Raw genomic sequence first — 22,248 nt, forward strand, 5'->3', positions numbered from 1 at the left:
AAAGGTGATGTTATCTTCAAACAAACTTTGACATTATCTGTACTATTTCTTCAAATATGAAAATTTAGGAATAGGTTTGTAGTAGTAAAATTATTGGAATTTGGGTGTTCCAGGCACAAATCCAACAGTATGTGAAGGTTGAATATGGACATTTTAACCTTCTCAACTCACTAACTAAATCATTGTTGGTATGAAGAATTACAACAATTACATATTTAGAGCAGGCAACACCATCATTTTCTGCTTTACTGCTAGTTATCATATTACCAAATCTTTAATCAGAGAAACAAAACTCACCGGGAATCGGCCCAATCCAAAATTCAGTTTGGTTTTCAATTATTTTCTTTTTAAAAAAAATTAGTTATTCAGTTCGTTTTTTTATACCGATTAATTGAACGGAACTGAATATCGAATTTTAAAATACATATGTATTCGTAAATATATAATATTATGAATAAATATAAATATAATAAAAAATAATATATACATATTAAATTATCTTAATATATGTATTTATAATAAAAAATAATAATTTTATAGTTAATACATATTTAATTATTAATAAATAAATTAAAATTACATTTTTTTCTAATTTTTGGTTAGTTCAATAAAAAATCAAACCGAACCAAAATAAATTCAATTATTACCGAACCAAACCCAAACCAAACATTCGATTCGGTATTCGGTACGCAAAATGGCGTACCAAAATTTCAAATCAAATAAACTTTTGGTTTGATTCAATTAACCCAATTATTGAACACGCATAACACACTCTCACATCTCTATCTTACACACATCCCTCTTTCTCTCTCTCTCTCACACACACAAACACGCTCACAAACTCTTTTCTCATTTACACACCATCTCACATCTCTTTCTCACATACAACCTTCTTCTCCACGTACACACACAACATAGAGAATTTGGTTGATGATGATGAAGAAAATTGTTTCTCAACAAATATAGAGATTTGGTTGTACGACTAGGTGCTCCTTTAAAATAAGGATTGAAAATGTTATGAATTATTTTAAAAAATGTAGCATTTTGTTAGATATTTAGTAGATTTTATTACTTTATGATTTAACAAATGAAATTTTATGTATATGATCATTAGACAGAAATGATGTGATACAAATTTAGTCGTATTACATCACAAGTAGTAATTATCTTTTTCAATAATTTTAAAACATTGTCTTTTTTTCTTTCAACTTGTGGAAAATTTTGAAATCTTTAAATTCAAATTAATAAAATAATTTATACTAACCAGACGCAACCCATTTTGAACTCGACTCATTTGGACCCGACCCAATCCGCTAGCTGTAGAGATCTACTACTTTCTTATTCATAAACAGCATTCCCAACCTCCACCCCTGAGGGAAGGGTACGGCTTCAGCTCCTGCAAGCAATAGAGGCAAGCATCAATTAGTCTATGAACACCAGTTTTATCCAGTGGGCTAAAGAGGCAAGTAATAAATACTTGGGAGGAAGTTTGTCAAAGAAACTTAATTACGGCTGTGATGTATCTGTGCACATGCGGACATCTGAGGCTCAAGATATAAAGGATACTATATATTAAGGTTTAATCTTGTTGTAATGATACATGTGATATAGAACGTCTTATTTCTTCTACAGATGAACAACATAAGAGCGGAACACAGAATTCAAGTGAAGGAGCAATCTTTTTGTTTGATGTATAAATGGATGATCATGCTTAGGAGGTCAAATATGGGTTGCAGTTTATGTGGACATGATGGAGGAGACCTGAAATCTTACCACCTCACATAAGACATGAAAATAAAGTCTAAAATCCACATATTTTCCTATCAAAAGAAATCCAAAATTTGGTATTTTTAGTCTACTCGTCTAAAGATTATCCTCCAATACATCCTTGGAGCTCTCTCGGCAACAAGTTAGATTCGGCTCCTCATGAAGATCACACTGTTTCATTTACCAAAAGATCAGCTATTTCATGTACTACTCTGAGATAAAACACAGAATACTATTTTCCAAGACCCACTTCCCCGTTATATTCAGGATATATATTGTTTTCTTACAAGTACGCCTTATCAAAATTGTAAACATTACATGTTCATCTTATCACAATTCCTAAACATCACAACACACCCTTAGTAAGAATGCTATAGACATCCTCTAAGAATAATAAAAACCTTAAAAAGACACCCCTATTAGCTTTATACCCCCTATCGTTACATACAGAAATTACATCATGATCTGTTCAACATATACTAACAAGAACATACAAATTGTGTGTACACTTGATAATCATGAACCTAATGAAAGAAATAAAGCCTACAATATATACATTTCTTCTATCCATATTAAATATAGAGATTTTCCTGATCAAAATTTCCAAATATTATCTCAAAACATAAAATACAAACATATAAGTATCTTCATATTTTTATATCTAGGATAAAAATAAGAATTTTACTACTTCTATTTGGATTTCCAAACTAAGCACGTTCAGAGGTGTAGATTAATTTTCAAAGTGTCGAGAAAATAAAGTATTTTATGCTATTTCAAAGGGGTCCACGCATAACTAACCTTGAGAATTAATCTTCAAACTTTTACATGCGTATGTCCTACCCTTGCCATGAGCTCTGCGTCTCTTTCAGATAAATACCATGTGATCAATCTGCATTGCTTACCAGTTCAATTCACGCAATCTGTGGGCAAAGGTAAAGACAGTAAATGAAGCAAACAATTTCCATGAATATTAATTTTTGGAGCTTTCACTAGAATTAACATAAAAAATCACATGATAAAATCGTCAGTAATGTTTGGAACCATGCTGTAACATAAAAAAATTGTGTAACTTACCATGTGTGATAGAATTTAGCTATAGCGTAATGTTACAAGAGAAGGAACAGAGGATTTAATCAGGACACACGGCAAGTACTAGAGGCAACTGCTTGAGTAACTCCAGTAGTTAATGACCTCACCAATAATCCCCACAAGAACAATATCCATTTTTGAAATGATGAAACCTACTAGAATCTCGTACGATGATTTCTCGATTTTTAACCACAGATATATACTTCATAGCAACATGACAATCGTCACAGACACGCAAATTCTTCATTATCCTAATTGGAACACCATCTGGTGTGTTCATCAGAGCAAAGGCAACAGCCAATTTTTCACTGTGGTGTACCAAGTTGTATTCCTTTTCCTCTACATCCATATCATGCAGAACGGCACCTATATCAGGTGCATATCCAAGTGACTTCAGTTCAGCCATCAGCTCTTGCAAGTATGAGTCAATGTCTTCCGAATTTGGATGAGATTTATCACCCATTACGAAATGGTAAACTTGATTTTTTAATTCAAACCAGCTTATCCCGGGTTCTTTCTTGACCATCCTCTCCCTCATTTTTCTTCTAACATCTGAAACGTCCTGCCATCTTTCAGCACAGGCTTGGGTATTTGAGAGGAGCACATAAGAAGCCGAATCCTGAGGATCGATTTTTAAAATCTCCTCAACTATTCTTTTAGCCATGTCTGCATTTTTATGAATTTTACAAGCCGATAGCAAAGTTTTCCATGTAATGGCATCGGGCTCGACAGGCATGGATCTGATAAAGGCTTCTGCTTCGTGCAGACAGCCTGCTCTTCCAAGGAGATCAACCACGCAGGTACAGTGTTTGACATGAGGTTCAAAGCCATACTTTTTTACCATCATATCAAAAAATTCAAGCCCCTTATCTTTCAATCCACAGTGGCTGCAAGAGTAGAGTAAGCTTAAGAAAGTGACTTCATTGGCTTCTAGTCCGTCACACTTCATCCTGTTAAATAACTCAATTGCTTCCTCTCCTTTTCCATGAAAACCATACGCGGCAATCATAGAACTCCATAAAACAAGATCATCCTCAGCTCTTCCTCTCTCCCCAAAGACTCTCACAGCATCATCTAAGCAGCCACATCGTGAATACATACTAATTAGTGAACTAATAACTGCAGCAACTGACATTGCCCCAGCTTTTATCACCTCAGCATGAATCTGCTGGCCTTGCCCAAGAGTTGATAGCTCAGAACACGAACTGATAACGCTTACAAAAGTGATTTTATCAGGCTGGAAACCAGCAATTTTCATTATGTAGTACTGATCCAACGCACCCATGGCGCACCCGTTCTGCACTAGCCCAGCAATAAGTGTGTTACAAGCAACAACATTATGAACTGGCATAGACTGAATCACTCTCTGACCCTCGCGCAAAATACCACACCTCATATACATATGTGCCATGGAACTGCCAACAACCAAATCCATCTCCAAACCTGATCTTATGGCATAACCATGAACCTGTTTTCCCTTAATCAAATCCCTCAATCCTGCACATCCTCTCAACACACTCCCCAGTGTGTACGCATCAGGTAAAAACCCATTCACATGCATTTTAGTGAACAATCTCAATGCCTCCTCATTAAATTCAGACTTGATCAGTCCCATGATGACCGCATTCCATGTGGCTGAATTCCTCCGACCCATTTCCTTAAAAACCTCGATTGCAGCACCCAATTCGCCATTCTGTATGTATCCTCCAATTAAGATGTTATAGGACATGACATTTCTTTCTGGCATTTTATCGAACACCTTCAGAGCGGCCTCCACATGGCCCAATTTAGCATAAGTGTTAACCAGGTGGTTGGATACAAACTTCAATTTTAACCAATCCCTTGTAATGATGATGGAATGGAGCTGTTGGGCCAATGAGGGGGACCGGTGTTCAACGCATGCTTTGAGGAGATCAGAGAGGAGAAGTGGGTCTGAACATAGAAGCGAGAAATTGAACATTATAAAAATCATGCATCATTAATGAACATTAATGTACATGAGTAACTTCCTTATTGTCTACAACAACTTTATTAACATAAGGTTCATATTCAAAATTATATAGGTTTCTTAAGTGGTTGATTTTTTGGTAACCATGTATTGGCAATTGCATATCTTGCTTTATGATAGTCAATAAGTTCTACAATTTAGTGCTTCACATTTCAAATCTTAGACATCCTCTTGCTCTAAGCTGAACCAAAATGCATTAGTAGCTTTACGGACATTTGAGCCAACACAAGCTGACATTGAGGCACAAGTATTAATCCAAAAAAGTAGTATATACTCAAGAAGTCATCACCAATTCATTAACATTGGATTGGATCATTACCTAACTTATGGCCTTGTTGTTTCCCATTCATGTTTTACCTTCAATGTGTCACGTCCATCTATTACATTCTACATGTATAAGATGGAAATAGGATGGAAAACAGTTTAAAGAGAAGGACAAGCTCCTACAGCATGTACAAGATGATGGATGGCACTTCTGGAACAAGCAGATTGGAAATCCAAGTTTCAGCCTTTAAATCTGGCTGATATCAGCAAAATATAAGCTCCAATAAAACCTAGCGGCCAATTAGAAATGACAAGATATTGAAGCCCAACTGTGACCATGTTTCCAGAAATACATAAAAACACCAAACTGCAGCATACCTATGATCGAGTAAAACACTAATAGAATGTGAAAGCGGGCTATGATATTAAATCAGGCATCACCCATGAACATAATATATCAGGGTCACCTATTCTCCAACCAAATAACTTTGTTAATATAAGACTCATATTTTAAGTTATATGTTTCTTAAGTGCTTGATTTTTCTCTAGCCAGGTACTCCCTATCGCATCACTTGCTTTTTAATAGCGAATAACTTCTAATATTCATAGTTTCACATTTGGAAATCTTAGAAATCCTTGCAGTAAGCTGAACATGAAAGACTTGAGCATGAGTAGCCTTTACGAAAATTCTCTCCAACATAAGCTGAAATTCAGGCACGAATAGTAATCTCAAGCCGTATATACTCGAAGCGTCATCCCCAATCCAATAAGATTGTATGCTTTAGCTAGTTTTTTATGCCTTGGTATTTTTCGTTCATGTTTTAAGTTTTATCTTCAATGTGGCAAGACCATATATTAGATTCTACCTCCATAATATCATCATAGTTTGTCTAAAATAAAGTAACAGGTGAGTAGATATATCATTACACGACGAGCACACAGTAATGCTAGGGAATATGGGTAAAACAAAGAGATAAAGGGCCAATCTTAAAATGACTAATTAATAATGCATAATTTGGCATCTTTAAAATTTCCTACGAAATATGAATGAAGGACGATGATCTATGAGGTTGCCATGGAATCAACCAGCTGCTTTATGACTTAAGGCAAATATTATTTGTCGTTGCCAAAATTAATAGATTACATTCACTAAACATATACTAAAACCAGCAATCCGAAACAAAGGAGATAAATGTTTATATTACCCATGTAGTTTCTTAAAAGTGTTCATCCAGTAAATGATAACATACCATATTGCTCACATTCGAACACATAGCTCTTTAAAAGTATTATTTAGGAAGGAACTTATATCCACTTTATCAACAGAAACCAAGTTGTTAAGATTCTACACATGATCACCAAATAAACAAATAAGATCTTGTCTCGTTATAAATTTCAAGAATAGACATAATTAAAACTGCAGAAAAAGAGAAGGACAAGAAACATTTTGCCTTTCTTACCTAAAAGATTGCGAACTTTTTCTAGACCTTCTTCCGAAATGGGTCCATTAGGCGTAAGCGATGCTTTACACGTGTTGTAAAGCTTCTGCACAGCTGCCATGGTATGGATAACTCAACCAATAAACTCTAAGAAACTATTAATCTAAAATGCTAGGATTCGGAATTCAATCAAGGGTCCTCTATTTCTTGAAGGCCCTTTGGCTTAATTGCTTCAAACCTGGTGCAATAATCAACAATCACAGTTGAACAAAAACTGATCATCAGTGTATCAACACTGGCACTTTACATAATTCTTCTCTATCACAGGCAAGACCTATTAAACAGTTGAAAATGATAAAACACGACTCACGGTTAAATTGCAGAAAGAATATACCAAAAAAGAATAAAATTCCACACATAATCATGCAGCCCCATGAAAACTGCTAATTCGAAAAAACCCAAAAAGAAGAAAAACAGACAAAATATGAGTATAAACCATTCCGGTGTGACTTCGATAAAAGGAATGTGGTTAAAAAGGGAGAACCGGGGTCCTTAGATTAACTCAATTTGATAAAAATTGAAATTAACAGTACACAAAAAAGACACGTATTGACAAACAATAGCGGAAAAAATCCAAACCAGAAGCAAAAAGAAACTATCCCAGACAATTCAAACTACAGTACCACAGAATCACACACTCCAGACAAACACAAACACAAAGAAAAACAATAGTTTATTGGTATGCTTTCTGAAGCAGCAGAGAGGGTCTTACCGATAAAAAAAATCAAAGCGGGCCGTTGAGGGATTGAAGAAAGACCGATCGGCATTGTATAGACAGAGAGGTGTATGTATATATGGGCTTTGGTTCAACGGAGCCGGAGTGAGGATGGGGGTGGGGGCGTGCGAATAAGGGAATTTGGAAGGCTATAGGACGGCTTCCACTAGTTCGCGAGCTCCAGCTTGCTAGCTCGAGCCTATTTTTGGAGGTCGCCGAGCTCGAGCTGTTCGAATAAGGGAGCTCGAGCTGGAGCTCAGATTTTCGGCCGAGCTCGGCTCGCTTGCCCAGAAGGATCCATTGGTTTCTATAATCAGAGGAATACTCTCCTCAATCAGACATTTCATCAAACACTCTGAAAACAAAACTTGGTCAGAAAATTTCTTCTACAGTGCAAAAAATTTACCAAAAACCAAAATCGCCTGTTAATGGTGGAGTCGAGCGAAGGTGTGCCGATGGAGTCCTCCAATTTTTTCTTCGCGCCACAGAAAAGAGTCAGAGATAGAAAAAGAGTTCTCACTTCTCAATAGTGAATAGGCAATTCTCAATTTCTCACGTTACATATTTACTACCTTTTTAGCTTTTCTTTCTTATTTCTAGTTCTTATTTTTAATGAATTATTTGATTGATTTATTTATTTAATAAATATAGGATTAAAATAACTAATAATAAATGTATTTTTGTGTAGTGGATATATATTAGATATAATAGTAAATTTTATATATATTATATCAAATATTTATTTACAAAATAAAATATCAAAACGTACTAAATTATCAATTAAACTTGTTTTTTTAAATATACAAACCAAAATACCATATTTTAAAATCATCTAAAACTAAAATATATATAACTAATAATTCTAATTTATTGTGAATTTTAAACACAAGTTTTATTTTAGTGGATATTGAAATTATAACGATAAAATTCGTATGCATTATATTAAATATTTATTTATAAAAAAAAATACCAAAATATACTCCATTGTTGATTGAGCTTATTTTTAGATAATATAAACTAAAGTACCGTATTTTGATATCATCTAAAATTAAAATATGAGATATGGATTAATAATTCTAATATATAGTGAATATAAATGCTTTTTGTTGTGATGGACTGAAATTGTAACATATGCATTATTTTAAATATTTATTTATAAAAAAATTATCAAAACATACTAAATTATTTGGATTGAAAAAATTTTGAAATTATAGATTTCGAATGCTTTATAACAAATATATTGAATTTGTAGGGGTAATTTTAAATTTAAAAGATTTCAAATCTTTCAATTCCAATTTTAAACTACGTTTTGTTGAGTATTGATGGATTTTAAGTTCTTTTGATCATCTGAAATTATTTTTCTAAATCCTTTCTTAAAGTCCCAATCAATCAATCAATCCAAATGCATTGAACTGTCTTTTGGATATCGTTTGGATCCTGAGAGAATTTTGAGGTATCCGACTTGTGTTATTTTTATATTGTTTAACAATTATTACAAGAATACTATTCTTATATTGTTTAAAATTTGTTTATATTTTACTGAATATTGGCTCGTATTCTTTAAGAATTTTCGTAACCTATTATTCTTGTAATAATTGAGTTAGGGTTCTATATAAAAACTTATTTTTACACCTTACAATTCTAGAGATAATTACACTCCCTTTTCATGAGGTTTGGTGTAATATACGTAGATACTCTGTGGTTTGTAAAATTGTATCTAGAACTGCGGTCTCCTTTTGTATAACAAATAAGTTTCGTTAGTCAAAATTCGTCAAATTTGATGATATTAACAAAAAAATCAGATAAAATTCATATTTACCCCCAATTGACTTATTTCTGATTTATTACAAATAAATATTTTCATGACTAAATTACTCTTATACATATCCACATGTTAATGCATATGAGGACGTATATCTTCAACGTTATTAACAAATCAATTCAAGGTAAATATTGATTTTCATTCAATTTTTTTGTTAATATCAACAAGTTCAGTATATTTTGACTTGTGGGGAGACTTATTTATTACTCAAAAATAAATTTTAATAGTACTAAATATAATTTTTCAAACGACATGACGTTTTCATATGATTTCAAGCCAAACCTCAAGAAAGAAAATATAATTATCCCTAAATTACAAGTACAGACAGATATTTATTAGATATGAGTTTGGATAAAATATTATACGCCCATTTTACAAGCCTGAGCAGTTAACCACAACAACGTCATCTACAATTCAGAATTCAGGCACAGGCTGATCCTCATCAGGCGCCGGCCAGGTCCACTCACCGTTCTCATCACGCACCAACCCTTTGTTCTTCTCAACCCACCACGAACCTGGAATCAGATACTCATCTTTCAGAATTGAACTGGACTTGTTCACCAGGGCCAGGCTCCTTTTCACCTTCAACTCAAACTCCTCGTGAGGCCCGTTCCAGCCGGCAACGACGTGCAGCATCGCCTGCAGATTATGCCAGTCGCTTGGATTCTTGGAGTCTTTCAGACTTGGGGATTTCCTGTTATCAATCTCCAGCTGAATCCCAGTGTTTTTGTACCCCAAGAATTCGCTGGGGTAGAGTGGAATCAGATCGATTCTGTTCCTCACGTGCAGAACTTTAAGGTTCGGATACTGACGCATTCTCTCGTTGAAAACTTTGTCTCCCACCTGTGGGCTGCCGAAGACGATAGCCGAAACTGGGATATTATTGACCCCGTTTTCGACGAGATCGAATGCTGATAATGTTGCCAGACAGCCGCCAAGACTGTGCCCCGTCAGGGTAATGCTCAGGCTTTCGTTTTCGTACAGTTTTAGCAGTTCTTTAATCTTCTTCTGGAGCTGATTTCTCGCGCTAAATTTGGTAAAAGGAGAATTGGGATCGGAGGAAACGTAGAGTTTGAGCCAACCATCCATAACTTTGGGCACTTTCTCCTCGTCTTCGTCGTCGTCCTCGCCGCCGGGCTGCAGCAGCTCTTTAGCAGAATCAGGCTTGGCACCGAACACGTCGATCCACTCGTAGTCCCTCGTCGTCCCACGCCACGCGACGTAGATTTCACGGCGGCCCAGGGTCCGGCTGACTTCGTCGGTGGTGGTAGCAATGTAGCCAATCCAATTGGATTCCCTGTCCCAGGCCTCGCGCGACCGCGAGTGCAAGAAGATGGCTTCGATGATGCCGACTTTGGCGGTGGCATAGAGGAAGCATTGGACCTGGTAATCGGACGCCGACTCGAGCATAACTTTGCTGAAGAAGGACTTCTTGCCGTAGCGGCTGCTGCCTGCGTACTTGGAGTTCTCGTCGTTGTTGAAGGCGTCATAGGTGGCCTGACAGAAGTCGCCGCAGCGGAGGATGAGGCGGCGGAGACTGAGGTCTAACGGGTCAAGCAGGCCTTCCCAGTTCTTGCTGCCCAGCAATTCACCCCATGTGGGTTCCGCTACTGTCGTCGCCATGGCTAATTCTTGGTTAATTGCGGAGGTTTTTCAAGCTGTAAAATGGTTATTGGGTGGTGTAATATCAAAATCCTGTTGAAAACGATAAGTTAGCAGAGAATGAGGAAGAAAGATGGGAATGATTGTGCTTTTGTGGGAAGTGGGAACCATACAATTATGGATATTGAGAGAATGATTATGGGAGGGGGAATGGTGGTGTATATATACAGTGATAAAATGGTGTTATAATATATATATATATATATAATATTTTTCAATAATTTAAATTTTTTTTTTACTTTTAGTTCTATTAGTTACGAGATATTCACTTTTAGCTCCACGAATATCAGTGTTTTATTGCAAATTTATAGTTTATTTTATAAAATATATTCGAATATATGACTTTACGTGAATATAATATTCTTTACATACCGGGGTGGTTGTTTATAAGTAAAGTATATAATGAGATGTAATACAAAATTAAATAAAAAGAATACAATTGAAATAGCAGTTAAAGACCATTTTAAAATTAAATAATAGGATAAATAATATAATTAGTCCCTTAAGTTAGTATTTAGAAATCACTTTAATTACTTACAATATTTATTGATTTTAGCGTTTCTAAATTTTTGTTTTTGTCTCAAATTTATCCATAGTAAAATATGGCCGAATTTTTTTGTCTCAAATTTAAGTTTGTTTTTTTTTTTTTTTTTATAATTCCTTAAGTTTGTAAAAATTATCAAATAACTCATCTTTTTAGGTGGAAAAAGAACTTTTTATATTTTTGATATATTGAAATACAATTTAATTATCTTATGTGTGAATAATGAAAATTTTGAATTTTGTAAACATAATATAACATATTGCTTAATTTAAAATAAATAGTCTCTCTTTTTTTTTTATACATTTTCAGAATTACCAAAAAATCATAAGTTATGACTAAATTTTTTGAAACTTATCTATTTTGGAAATATAATAAAAAAAATCTAAGATAACTTAAGAAGGTTAAACCTTAATATTATTTATTAAATTTTAACAGTTGGGGTTTCGAAAAAAAATTTTGGAGTGGTACTTTATAAATAAATTCTTTGGTGGATTTATATATAGAGTTTATTTTGAAAGGTTTTTATATAATTTTTATATAAATTCATAATACATATATTTATAGTTATAAATATATACATTTTCATTAGCTATCTTATAGTTTTAATAGAATCTATACTATATATTAACTGAGAGTACCTTTTCAGTGTGTCACTTAATTTTAGTATGTCATTTATTTTTAAAATTTTAAATTAATTAATTATTCATTAGTATCTTAAAATTTCTCCATTTATTATGATTTTTCATAACTATCTTTGTGGTTATTTAATTTCTTTCATCTATTTTTTTAGTATTCTTTAAAAAAATCAAAATATTTAATTTATTTATTATCTTAATATATATTTTTAGATACTTTTTTGAACTACAAAAACAAATAATATAATTTATATTTAAATATTTTGTTTTAATTTATTCTTAAAAATTGTGCATATATATAAAATATACCACACTTATTAGTGTAAAATTAGGCTATTTCAATAAATTTGGAAGACGAGCACTGCCACAGAAGAAAAGAGTGGTTCATATGCCCTCTTCCGACCACAATGGTTAAAATCTTCTTGTCTTTACATATGTTTAAAAATCTTGTTGTCTCCACATGAATCGGACAAGAACAACACTATGTAGTTATCGGACACGTTTAAAAGGTGCGTCGTGATTCGAATTGTTTGTGCATTTATCAAATTTTTGTACTTATTGTTTGGATATTGATGTGTGATTAAGAGAAGATACAAGGAAAATGCCAAAAATGTCCTTCATTAAGGGCATTGTAGTCATTTAAGCAAGGATCCGCGCCTCTTCCATCAGTTGGATCACAAGGACCCGACCCGGATCCGTCTGCCCTCGAAGACCCGAACAATTATAGCCATCTGATCATGGACGTAGGCCAGTAGGATGAGACCACGTGGCTGGTCAGCGCTACCCTGCTGAGCCCTATATATAGACCCAAAACGCCGTCATTAAAGGTAATTGTTTTGCATTTATTGAGATCGAACTTTGAGATCGCACACTTTTCTCTCGATCAACCTAACTTGGGCGAAGGAGGATCATTGTCGGGGACGTGCCCGACGAGCTCACAGTTCTTGTCTTATTCTTAGGGAACCCAAAATCTGATCTTGGAGGAGTTAGCTATCTGTGACGAGATCGTGTCTCGGAATCGCTGAATTCAAGTCGGATCAGATACATTTATTAATTGTTGTTTTGTCCGAAGAAAATTGTGTTAAAAATACAATTTACTCCCTATATTAATAATAAACTGCAAAAAAAAACCCTTTAAAAAGATAAAGTGTTATTTACCTCCCTTCGGAAGAGGGTAAATTGCACTTTATTTTTTTATAGAAATCTTTTTACACGTTTTAATTAACATAAGGGGATAAATTGTATTTAACTCAAAGAAAATCAGATGATACTGTGGTCTGTTTGTTTGAAGTTATGTTTAGTTTTGTTTTATTTATTTAATTTTGTTATTTTGTGGGGTGAGGTGAGGTTGTGCCAAAAGCAATCCCATCCCATGTCTTAAATACAATAATTTTGTCATAAATTAATTTTGTAAAGAGATCGAATTAATAGTTATTATTATTTTCCTTAAAAGTTAATATATTTAATTATACATCACCATCTTATTCTCTGTGATGATGCGATAGATGATCTGTGGTGCAAAATATTATTTGATTGAATCGTACGAGTTTGTAATAGTTTTTGGTTGGTTTTCATAGGCAAATTGACAAACAATGTAACAGAGTATTATTCTATATCAGGAATGATTCGTAATTCGAGTATTATGAAAAAGAAATTAGAAAAATATAGTCGAGTGAACCACAAGTGAAGTATTATTCCAATTAAATTGGGTAAAATTCGTTAATATATTATTTTATTAAAATTCAATATTTTTTATTTTCTATAATGTTGAAGATATTAAAATTTTGATTTATGTCTTATTTCTGAGTTCTAATTTAGCGTATGTTTGGTTGGGACGAAAACTAGGAGTATAAGATGAGTGGAAGTAAAAATAAATGTTTAAGAGAACAGAATGGTGGCGCAGTCGACAGAGGAAGTGGTGGCGTGCGGTGCCGGAGCTAGTGGGGTGGGGGTTTGGGTTTTTTTTTTAAAATTAATAAAAGTATATATTTAAAAAAATATTAAATATTATATAAATTATATATATTGTACAAAAATAACATTTTTATTTTTAAAAACTCTACCCCGTGGTGTGCGGTAGGAATGACAATCGAATCAACAATCCAATCCGGATGGGTGGGTGGTACTCATATTATTCGGTCTGGAGTTTAAAATATTGGATCTGCTCAGGTTCGGATGGATTGCACATTTTGTAACGAATCCCCTCATCTATTTTTTATTATTTATTTATTCATATATAATACATTATTAATAAAAAATATGATATTAGAAGTAAATTTTAAAATAATTCTATATATATTCAACTCTATATATGAAATACCAAAAAAAAATAAAAATCGATGAATGTACTATTTGTATTATTTGAGCGAACTTAATATTACATTTTTCCAGCTACAAAAATAAATGATTCCTATAAATATTATTATCGTTATCAACATCACAATCCTTAATATGGTATTATCAGTTAAAGTTAAATAATTAAATAACATTCATCATCATTCTCAAGTTAGTTAAATAATAAATTATAATGCTTTTTTAGATAAAAAATAATTAATTATTATTTATTAAATAAAATAAATTATAATTATTGATAACAATAGTTGACAATTATATATTAATTATTAATACCACATATTATATTTAATCAATAATTATTATTAAAATAAAATAATAAATACTATTAAGTTAGAATAATATTCTACACGAACAAATCCATATGAGGCCTAAATTTCACCGGCTGAGCTGCGATTTATCAACAAATAGTAAATGATACTTAGGTTGAATCATAAATTAAGAAACATAAGTTGCTTCTTCAGTCCATCGGAGGGGTTTGTATATTCAATCACTTGTTCTTGCTCCGGTGCAGTACTTCTTTGCGAGTCTGAGCTGTTGCTCTACTCTTGGTTCTGCAATTCGATTTCCCGGTCTCTGAGAACTTCGATCAAGGTGATGTGATTCATAGAGTAACCCTAGCTTTCAAGGTAATCCCATTTGATTCAGGTAATTTTTTTTTCTTTACCCCCTGAACTGCGGTATATTGTGTTAATTATGTGCTGGTTATTCATTTTGTCGATTTCGTTGGTTCTGGATGAATCTCATGAACTTACGGATTATGCATTGCGCTGATCCAGTGAAGGGAAAAGAGGGGAAACAATGGCCACTGTTAATGTGATCAAGTCTTGCTTGGATTCGGTCAGACAAGTAAGTTCTACCTTGCTTTTTAGTTTTTGAATTTTCACTACAGTTTGTGAGAAATTTGATGCGTTTGTTGTTTATTTACATTTTCCTGAAATTCATGGAGAAAAGTTTGTTTGGGGATTCCGTTGATTGTTTTGAATTGTTTTAAGAGAAATCTATGGGGTTTCCGAGTGTCCACTATCTATTTTCCCATTTTCTTTGGTTCTTTCAGATATCAGAGAACATTAAAGATGCAATTGTATATTTGGATGCTGGAAGTACAGAGAGTTTCCAGTTTCTTGGGGCCTTCCCTTTGTTTCTAGAGCTTGGGGCCCGAGCTGTTTGTAGCTTGGAGAACATGTCGGCCCTTGATAAGGTGAGACATCATGTCACCCGTTCATGTTCTGTTCTCTTCTGTGCATAGTCTTGAATTTTTGTTCTTAAGGAGTTGCAGTTCTGAGTCGAAGTTTATGGATGCATAATATTTCATTTTTGGAATTCGGGCCGACCTACATAGGAATAACATCTGTTGATAGTAAGGAGTGACCTATCTTACAGTGCTGTTGGGATGTTATAATCAGCAAATGATCGGTTTCTATTAGCAGTATGACGCAAGAATACCTTTAAATTTCCTTGGATGAATCTGTCAGTCCACCACTCTGTCTCTCTGAGTTTATAGTGTTATCTATTCACCAATACTTGCTGTATCCACATTGAGTGAGGTGCAGCTCTGTGAAGGCTAACTTAATAGGTTGAAATAATGGACTGCAAATAGAAGGATATCACATAAGTAGAATCGCATCAAAACACAGCTGGAAGGTGGGGTTTTAGTCACTTGCCAAAGTACTTGTGTAATATTGATGTCTTGTTATACTTGTTATAGTTTTGACCAGTATCATTTGTAGTTTTTTTCTAATTTCCCTAATTCTCTAGGTTGTTGACTGGAATACCAATTCTGATCCTGCGACGAAGATTGTGGTCATTACAGCACGCCTTTTGAGTGACGCTCATCGATATATTTTACGTTGCCTGAGCACGCTTCAAAATGTTCACCTTTGTGCTATATATACGTCCATTTCAGAGGTAAGAACTTTTTTTAGTTGTTGGAGATTTTAATCTTTTGGTTTTATATCAATAGTCTTTGAATGCCTATATTCACCAGATTTCATATGCTAATATTCCTCCTAATTGGATGAAGGTCTTTATAGTTGATGATATTAAGTGTGTTTCCCTTTGCTGTTTGAATCTTGCACTGTTTCAACATTTTGATGTGAGCATAGATGTTAATTTCTGATTAGGTGTTACATGGTTTGCTTCCCCTGATTTGGTTATTACGTCTTCATTTTTAACATTAAGGCCTAAGTAATACAAGCATGTGATGAACTAGAATTGTGAAATTATAGGAAAACGCGTACAACAAAAAGAAGCTGAGGATGAAGTAGCTGATCAAATTACTGTCTAATGAGTTATGAGATTAACAAGAATTAACTCTTTGAATTGAACCCATTAAAATGTTTTGACGAATACAGATATGTGATATACATCCTCAAGTTGCACTCACTGGAGCATGAGTCTATCCTGAGAAATTGTTGGTTATTCTTTATGTTGTTTGATTCGCTAATAGATGTAATCCTCGAAGTTTGTTTCTGTACTTATTCCTTTCCTCAAGTATCTTGGATTTGCAGCTAAGTTACTTGTAGAAATTAACAATCAAATTCCAATTAGGCTGGGGGTTGATTTTCAGAAAGAAGCTACTAAAGAATCTCTCAAGCACTCGAGGGTTAGGTTATACCAGAATCCAGCAAAGGGAGGGAAGTCCGTTAGAGTAGGCTCATCATGGTAATTAATTGGACACAGGTCTCTTATACGATAGTAGGAAGAATATTCCGTCTATATTATGAGACCATTAGAGTTGAACCATATATACTACAAAGAATTCAGCAGCAAACCTAAACAAACAAAAAGCCTGTTAGGGGCTGTTGAAACTTCTCATGTAAATTTGCAACTTTCGGTAGAGTTTGATGTGTTATAATCGATTATTGTTTACATGCCTGTCCTAGAGGTGAATGTCTTCTGTGACATTCTTTCCCTTGAACTTGTATTTTTATGAAGAGTTTGCTGGTACATTATTGATTCTTTCAATTTTTGTTTGGGTTATGCTGAGTTGGGGACCAGTGGGTTTTTGGGGGGTTTGCAAGGAGGAAGGTTGTAGCTTTCCATTGATTTGATGCTTGACCTTTATAGAGGAACTGGGGCTAGGACATGCCTCCATGACCTCTGACTATGAGATATACATGGTATTACTTGGGGTAGATCTCGAATAGTTAAGATGCTTTCTGTCCTACTCGGAAGGACCAGGATTTATGATGCTGCCTATTACTGTCTGGAATTTTTTAAGCTGACGGAGATCTTATGATGCATGTAGCAGCAGTGCAGAAACTAACTTCTCTAAAATTAAGTCTACAGCTTAAAACTATTGTATATTTGATCTCTTACTTGTTTGAGGCTTCCATATAGCATCTTCTCCTGAAAGGTAAAAGTTGCTGATAAAAGTCCTCAATTCTCGTGTTGTCAGGTTGTCTTATTCTAGAGTTCTTTTGAAGTTCGTTGGGTGTCTGAACCTAGGCAAACTATCTGTTTCCTTGCCATCCTTGTGTGTCAGTGCAATCAATGGAAACGGTTTTATCTAATAATTTCTGTTAGTATAGGATTTCATTTGTAGCATCTTTTATTAGTATCATATATGCTTTTAAAGGTCAACTATGTGAAGCGACTGACTTTCATTTTTTAACGGGGAACTCATCCCTATTTTCTGTAAGTAAGATTACTAGAGATGATTAATTGAACTGATTAATGAGATAGGTAGTTGCCTGCTGATGCAAATGGTAGAGTAAGACTTCTAATAATTAATGTCATGGCAAACCTCAAGCATGTTATTGAGATTATTTTAACATTCAGAACATGGAAAAGGTGTGGTCAGTGGTTATGGCTTGAATAGATAGAAAGACCTGATTGCTAATCACCACCATACTATGTGCCAAACATGTATCTACTAACCTTTACCAAGTTTGTATAAATTTCCCAGATACCAGCATAAGCGTTGCACATGCTATTGCTTGTCTTTTCCTGGCTGCTGCAGCTAATATAGAAATAAAATGTTAGGATAGCATATTCAAGGAATCGCTTTACTCAAATATACTGCACCTAATGTAGGTGGCTCACTCAGCGTATCCTGATTCTCCTTTGGGCCCAGATGCTTTTCATGAGTATGAGTGTTTGCTCAATCAAGATTATGAAGAGCTTGTTAAGAAACGTGAGACAGATGTGTCTGGCAACAACGGGCTCAAGGAAAGTACTGCCTCGGAAGATGAAGGATGGGCAGACCTAACATCCATTGAAGATGATATTTCCAGATTCAATGACATCCCAAGTGCAAAAGTTCCACAGGAAGATTACTCGATCAGCAGCTCTGAAGATGCAGGACAAAAATTGATGGTTTCAGTGCACCACTTCCCTTTGATTTTATGCCCTTTTTCACCCAGGGTCTTCGTCTTACCTTCAGAAGGATCTGTTGCTGAAGCAAGCTTATCTGTTGAGCATGAGAATTCTATAAGCTCTGGTTTGCCTCCATTAAGTACTGGGAAGATTGCTGACACTGAGGACTTCAGTCCTGGGGCAACTCTTACAGCTCAGTTTCTCTATCATTTGGCCTTAAAGGTGATAAAACTTCGTCTTCTGTGGATACTTGTTGTGTGAAACCCACTTCTACGAAGACATATTTGGTCTTTACAGATTGACTTTGCTGTACGTACTATTTACATTTTACCTTTTTGACTCTGGGAAATGTGGTTGCTTGAACTCTATTTTACTTATGTAAAAGAAAAACCCTACTATTAAATGAAGCCTAGAGGATAAGAAATCATAAGAAATCTTAACTTAGCAGGAAAAACCATTCATCACTCAGGGTGCCTCTTGGAAAATGTACAAAATCAGATGATGGGAAATCCAGAAAGTATATGCACCAGCCTATGTGGATTTCATGGGATAATCTCATTCTTCACCTTTGGAATATTCTAAGGATATCTGATCCACTGTGCCATAGAAATGTTTTCTCTATCGGTGAAAAAAACTTGCTTTCTTTTCCATCATTTTTTTTTGGCTATATATGTTTTGTAAATTATAGTATGTTTTCATTATTACAGATAATCTATGTCTGTATTATAGAGATGGTGCAATCTCAATGTTTTTGGAACTTGCTTTGCTGAATAGTTAAAATTTGTCTCTTTCATGATGCTATATTGTTTGCTTTAAAACTTGCAGATGGATCTGAAACTTGAAATATTTTCTCTGGGTGATTTGTCGAAAAATGTAGGAAAGCTTTTGACAGATATGTCCAGTCTTTATGATGTTGGTCGGCGTAAAAGATCTGCAGGGTTACTTCTGATTGACCGTACACTTGATCTGCTTACTCCATGCTGTCATGGGGACTCACTTGTGGATCGGATGTTTTCATCTTTGCCTCGTAGGAAACGCATAACATCCTTAAGCCAGATGAAAGGCTCCCAGAGCCAACAAGAAAAGCTCCATGTTAAACTTGGACGTGCTTCTCTCTCTGTACAGATTCCACTTGAAAAGTTCATCACTGGAGAAAATTCAAAAAGTAATTTTCAGCTTTTGGAAAGTATAGAAGCATTCTTGCATGGGTGGAGTACTCTCAATTCAGATGCTCAAAATGATGAGTTGATGAAATTCAGTAAGAAACTGAATGATGAAGGTTGCTTTCAACATAATGTGGGTGAACTTCTGCATGGGTCCTTTGTTTCTACAGATAATTTCCTTGGAGCACCTTACCTGGAAGCACTACTTGACCGAAGGACAAAAGATGGGGTAATACTTATCAAGAAATGGCTTCAAGAAAGTTTACGTCGAGAGAATATATCTCCTGAAGTAAGAATTCGTCCTGGTTTTGCTTCTAAGTCGGAGTTACAGTCTTTGGTTAAGGCACTGGCGAAGAGGCAGTCCTCTTTAGTCAGAAACAAAGGAATAATTCAGTTGGCAGCAGCCACATTACATGCTTTAGACGATTTATATTCTGCTAGTTGGGATGCATTTACTAGTGCTGAGAAAATTCTACATGTAAATGCTGCAGACACGAGCCAAAGCCTTGCTGCTCAAATTAGTGACCTCATAAACAAGACTGCTTTAGTGGCTTCACAAGTGCAAAAGCACAATAATGAGAAAACACCGGGGCTATTCACTCTTCAAGATGCTCTGCTCCTAACAATTATTGGGTATGTATTGGCTGGTGAAAATTTCCCAACATCTGGTTCTGCTGGACCATTTTCATGGCAAGAGGAGCATTTCATGAAAGAGGCTATTGTGGATGCAATTCTTGAGAATCCAGCTGTCTCGAAACTAAAGTTTCTCCAAGGTTTTTCTGAAGAGCTTGAGAGCAACTTAAAGAAAACAAAATCTGACGAAAAAAAGGAAAATCCTTCTGACTGTGTGGATTTTGATGATGATCAATGGGGTAATTGGGGTGATGAAGATGCTGATAAAGATACGAGTAAAGAGGAAGTCTATGGTGACATGCAGCTAAAGCTTGAGCTACGAGACAGGGTGGACAATCTTTTCAAGTTCCTTCATAAACTATCCAGCACTAAAAGAAATGCAGCGCTGAGAGAGGGGATGTTGGCCTTGGAAAGTAGATCTGATGATGATCCTTATTCCAGTAAAGGGTTGCTCTATAAACTTCTAACAAGTATTTTAGACAAGCATGACATACCTGGGCTGGAGTATCATTCCTCTACTGTAGGACGCCTTTTCAAAAGTGGGTTTGGAAGATTTGGCCTTGGACAGGTACCATTTAGTTGAACATGAACATATTTATTTCTTATAAGGATTCTTAGATTAATAAGATTTTCTTTTGCCATCCCGCAGACTAAACCTAGTCTTACGGAGCAGAATGTTATCCTTATTTTCGTAATCGGGGGCATCGCTGGAGTGGAGGTAAGCTTTTACTCTAGTCCTTCTATGTTTCTTCTGATGTCAAGCCTGATCATATGCATACTTCGAGCCTCTGTAAATTATCCTTGTTTTTATGCCTGCTCTCTTCCTAAGTTAAAGGGATAGCACCTGTCTATCAACTGATGCTATACTTTCAACTAAGCATAACTGGTGTTTACCGTCTTTCTGCAACAATAGATCAAAATTTTGTTTCTCCAGTATCCCACTAGCAGAGTGAAACTTATTTTCTTGTTGCATTGCAAGGTGCGGGAAGTGCAAGAAGCATTAAGTGGAAGCAGTAGGCCTGACGTTGAAGTAATACTTGGTGGAACAACTTTTCTTACCCCAGACGACATGCGCGACTTGCTTCTAGGTGACTATTGTCATATGTAAAGAAACCTGTATATCAATTTTACTTAGCAGTGTTGGGAGTTGGTAGGAGATATATGGGAATTGCAGTCTTAGATGTTGTAGCCTTCCTAATTACAAATACTTATTCGTTGTTTGAGATCTGCAAATGCTCCCTTGATTTTTTTTAACGTCCGTCTAACAACGAGTTCGTTCCGTCAGTTTGAGTTAGGTAATCTATTTAATTTTGTGGTGAACTGACCAAAGTACCTTTGTGGATTATGAATTATAATTTTAAATATTTTTTAGAATATTTTCGCAGACTAATATGTCATGTGGATTATGCAAATATTTTAGGAGTATTTATAATTATGCCAAATTTTAAAAGATGTAAGTTGTAATTTAACCTTTCTTTCCTCTAACGAATTAAGCGAAGTTATGTTCATTTTCATCTTGTTGGATTTGCCTTTTTTGGTGCTTGACAAAGATGAGTCAAAAATAACAAACTTGTATAAATAGTTGCAGAAGTGTAACTTGATTTCTGTTTGCTGTTTGCTTTAAGAATTAGAGATTAGATGATTAGACTTTCAGATGAGAAATAAGAAATTCTAAGCCCCTAAAAGTGAGTAGAATGTGGTTGAACTTATACATCCATGAGAAATATTACTCTCAGAATTACATTACAAACCAATGTGAAAGTTGAGTAAAATTT

At 34.7% G+C, this 22,248-nt stretch overlaps 3 protein-coding genes across 5 annotated transcripts; 1 reads left to right on the top strand and 2 right to left on the bottom strand.

Moving 5' to 3' along the window:
* Positions 1–674: 674 nt before the first annotated feature.
* LOC105165624 (pentatricopeptide (PPR) repeat protein) lies at positions 675–7,915 on the bottom strand. Of its 2 annotated transcripts, XM_088876695.1 has the most exons (6): positions 7,749–7,914; positions 7,340–7,649; positions 6,589–6,805; positions 2,842–4,788; positions 2,566–2,687; positions 675–1,396 (listed from the first exon to the last, which is right to left on the bottom strand). In XM_088876695.1, exons 3-4 carry the CDS (start codon positions 6,686–6,688, stop codon positions 2,960–2,962), a joined length of 1,929 nt encoding a protein of 642 aa, XP_088732821.1. In that variant the 5' UTR covers positions 6,689–6,805; positions 7,340–7,649; positions 7,749–7,914; the 3' UTR covers positions 675–1,396; positions 2,566–2,687; positions 2,842–2,959. The 2 variants fall into 2 exon arrangements, with proteins under 2 accessions (XP_088732821.1, XP_011082996.1); XM_011084694.3 differs by having other exon boundaries at positions 7,340–7,915.
* Positions 7,916–9,403: 1,488 nt separating this feature from the next.
* Positions 9,404–10,995, bottom strand: LOC105165623 (alpha/beta-Hydrolases superfamily protein). Its single transcript, XM_011084693.3, has one exon. The coding sequence runs from the start codon at positions 10,785–10,787 to the stop codon at positions 9,579–9,581; it is 1,209 nt and encodes a 402-aa protein (XP_011082995.2). The 5' UTR covers positions 10,788–10,995; the 3' UTR covers positions 9,404–9,578.
* A 3,733-nt stretch (positions 10,996–14,728) lies between these two features.
* On the top strand, positions 14,729–21,849 carry LOC105165622 (vesicle docking protein). Of its 2 annotated transcripts, none has more exons than XM_011084691.3 (8): positions 14,729–15,005; positions 15,137–15,206; positions 15,415–15,558; positions 16,116–16,265; positions 18,396–18,899; positions 19,503–21,041; positions 21,123–21,191; positions 21,453–21,849. In XM_011084691.3, the coding sequence occupies exons 2-8, from the start codon at positions 15,159–15,161 to the stop codon at positions 21,579–21,581; spliced, it is 2,583 nt and encodes an 860-aa protein (XP_011082993.1). In that variant the 5' UTR covers positions 14,729–15,005; positions 15,137–15,158; the 3' UTR covers positions 21,582–21,849. The 2 variants fall into 2 exon arrangements, with proteins under 2 accessions (XP_011082993.1, XP_011082994.1); XM_011084692.3 differs by having other exon boundaries at positions 14,729–14,986.
* Positions 21,850–22,248: the final 399 nt, after the last annotated feature.

Source organism: Sesamum indicum, linkage group LG12, assembly GCF_026168435.1.
Source record: "Sesamum indicum cultivar Baizhima isolate 11 linkage group LG12, ASM2616843v1, whole genome shotgun sequence".
Lineage (NCBI taxonomy): Eukaryota > Viridiplantae > Streptophyta > Magnoliopsida > Lamiales > Pedaliaceae > Sesamum > Sesamum indicum.

Excerpts from the sequence above, each read along its gene's own strand:
- LOC105165624 (XM_011084694.3), bottom strand. The coding sequence starts at position 6,688 with ATGGCAGCTGTGCAGAAGCTTTACAACACGTGTAAAGCATCGCTTACG. Across the intron at positions 4,789-6,588 it reads AAAAGTTCGCAATCTTTTAG|ACCCACTTCTCCTCTCTGAT; the intron begins GTAAGAAAGGCA and ends TTCTATGTTCAG.
- LOC105165623 (XM_011084693.3), bottom strand. The coding sequence starts at position 10,787 with ATGGCGACGACAGTAGCGGAACCCACATGGGGTGAATTGCTGGGCAGC.
- LOC105165622 (XM_011084691.3), top strand. The coding sequence starts at position 15,159 with ATGGCCACTGTTAATGTGATCAAGTCTTGCTTGGATTCGGTCAGACAA. Across the intron at positions 16,266-18,395 it reads TATATACGTCCATTTCAGAG|GTGGCTCACTCAGCGTATCC; the intron begins GTAAGAACTTTT and ends CACCTAATGTAG. Across the intron at positions 21,042-21,122 it reads GAAGATTTGGCCTTGGACAG|ACTAAACCTAGTCTTACGGA; the intron begins GTACCATTTAGT and ends GCCATCCCGCAG.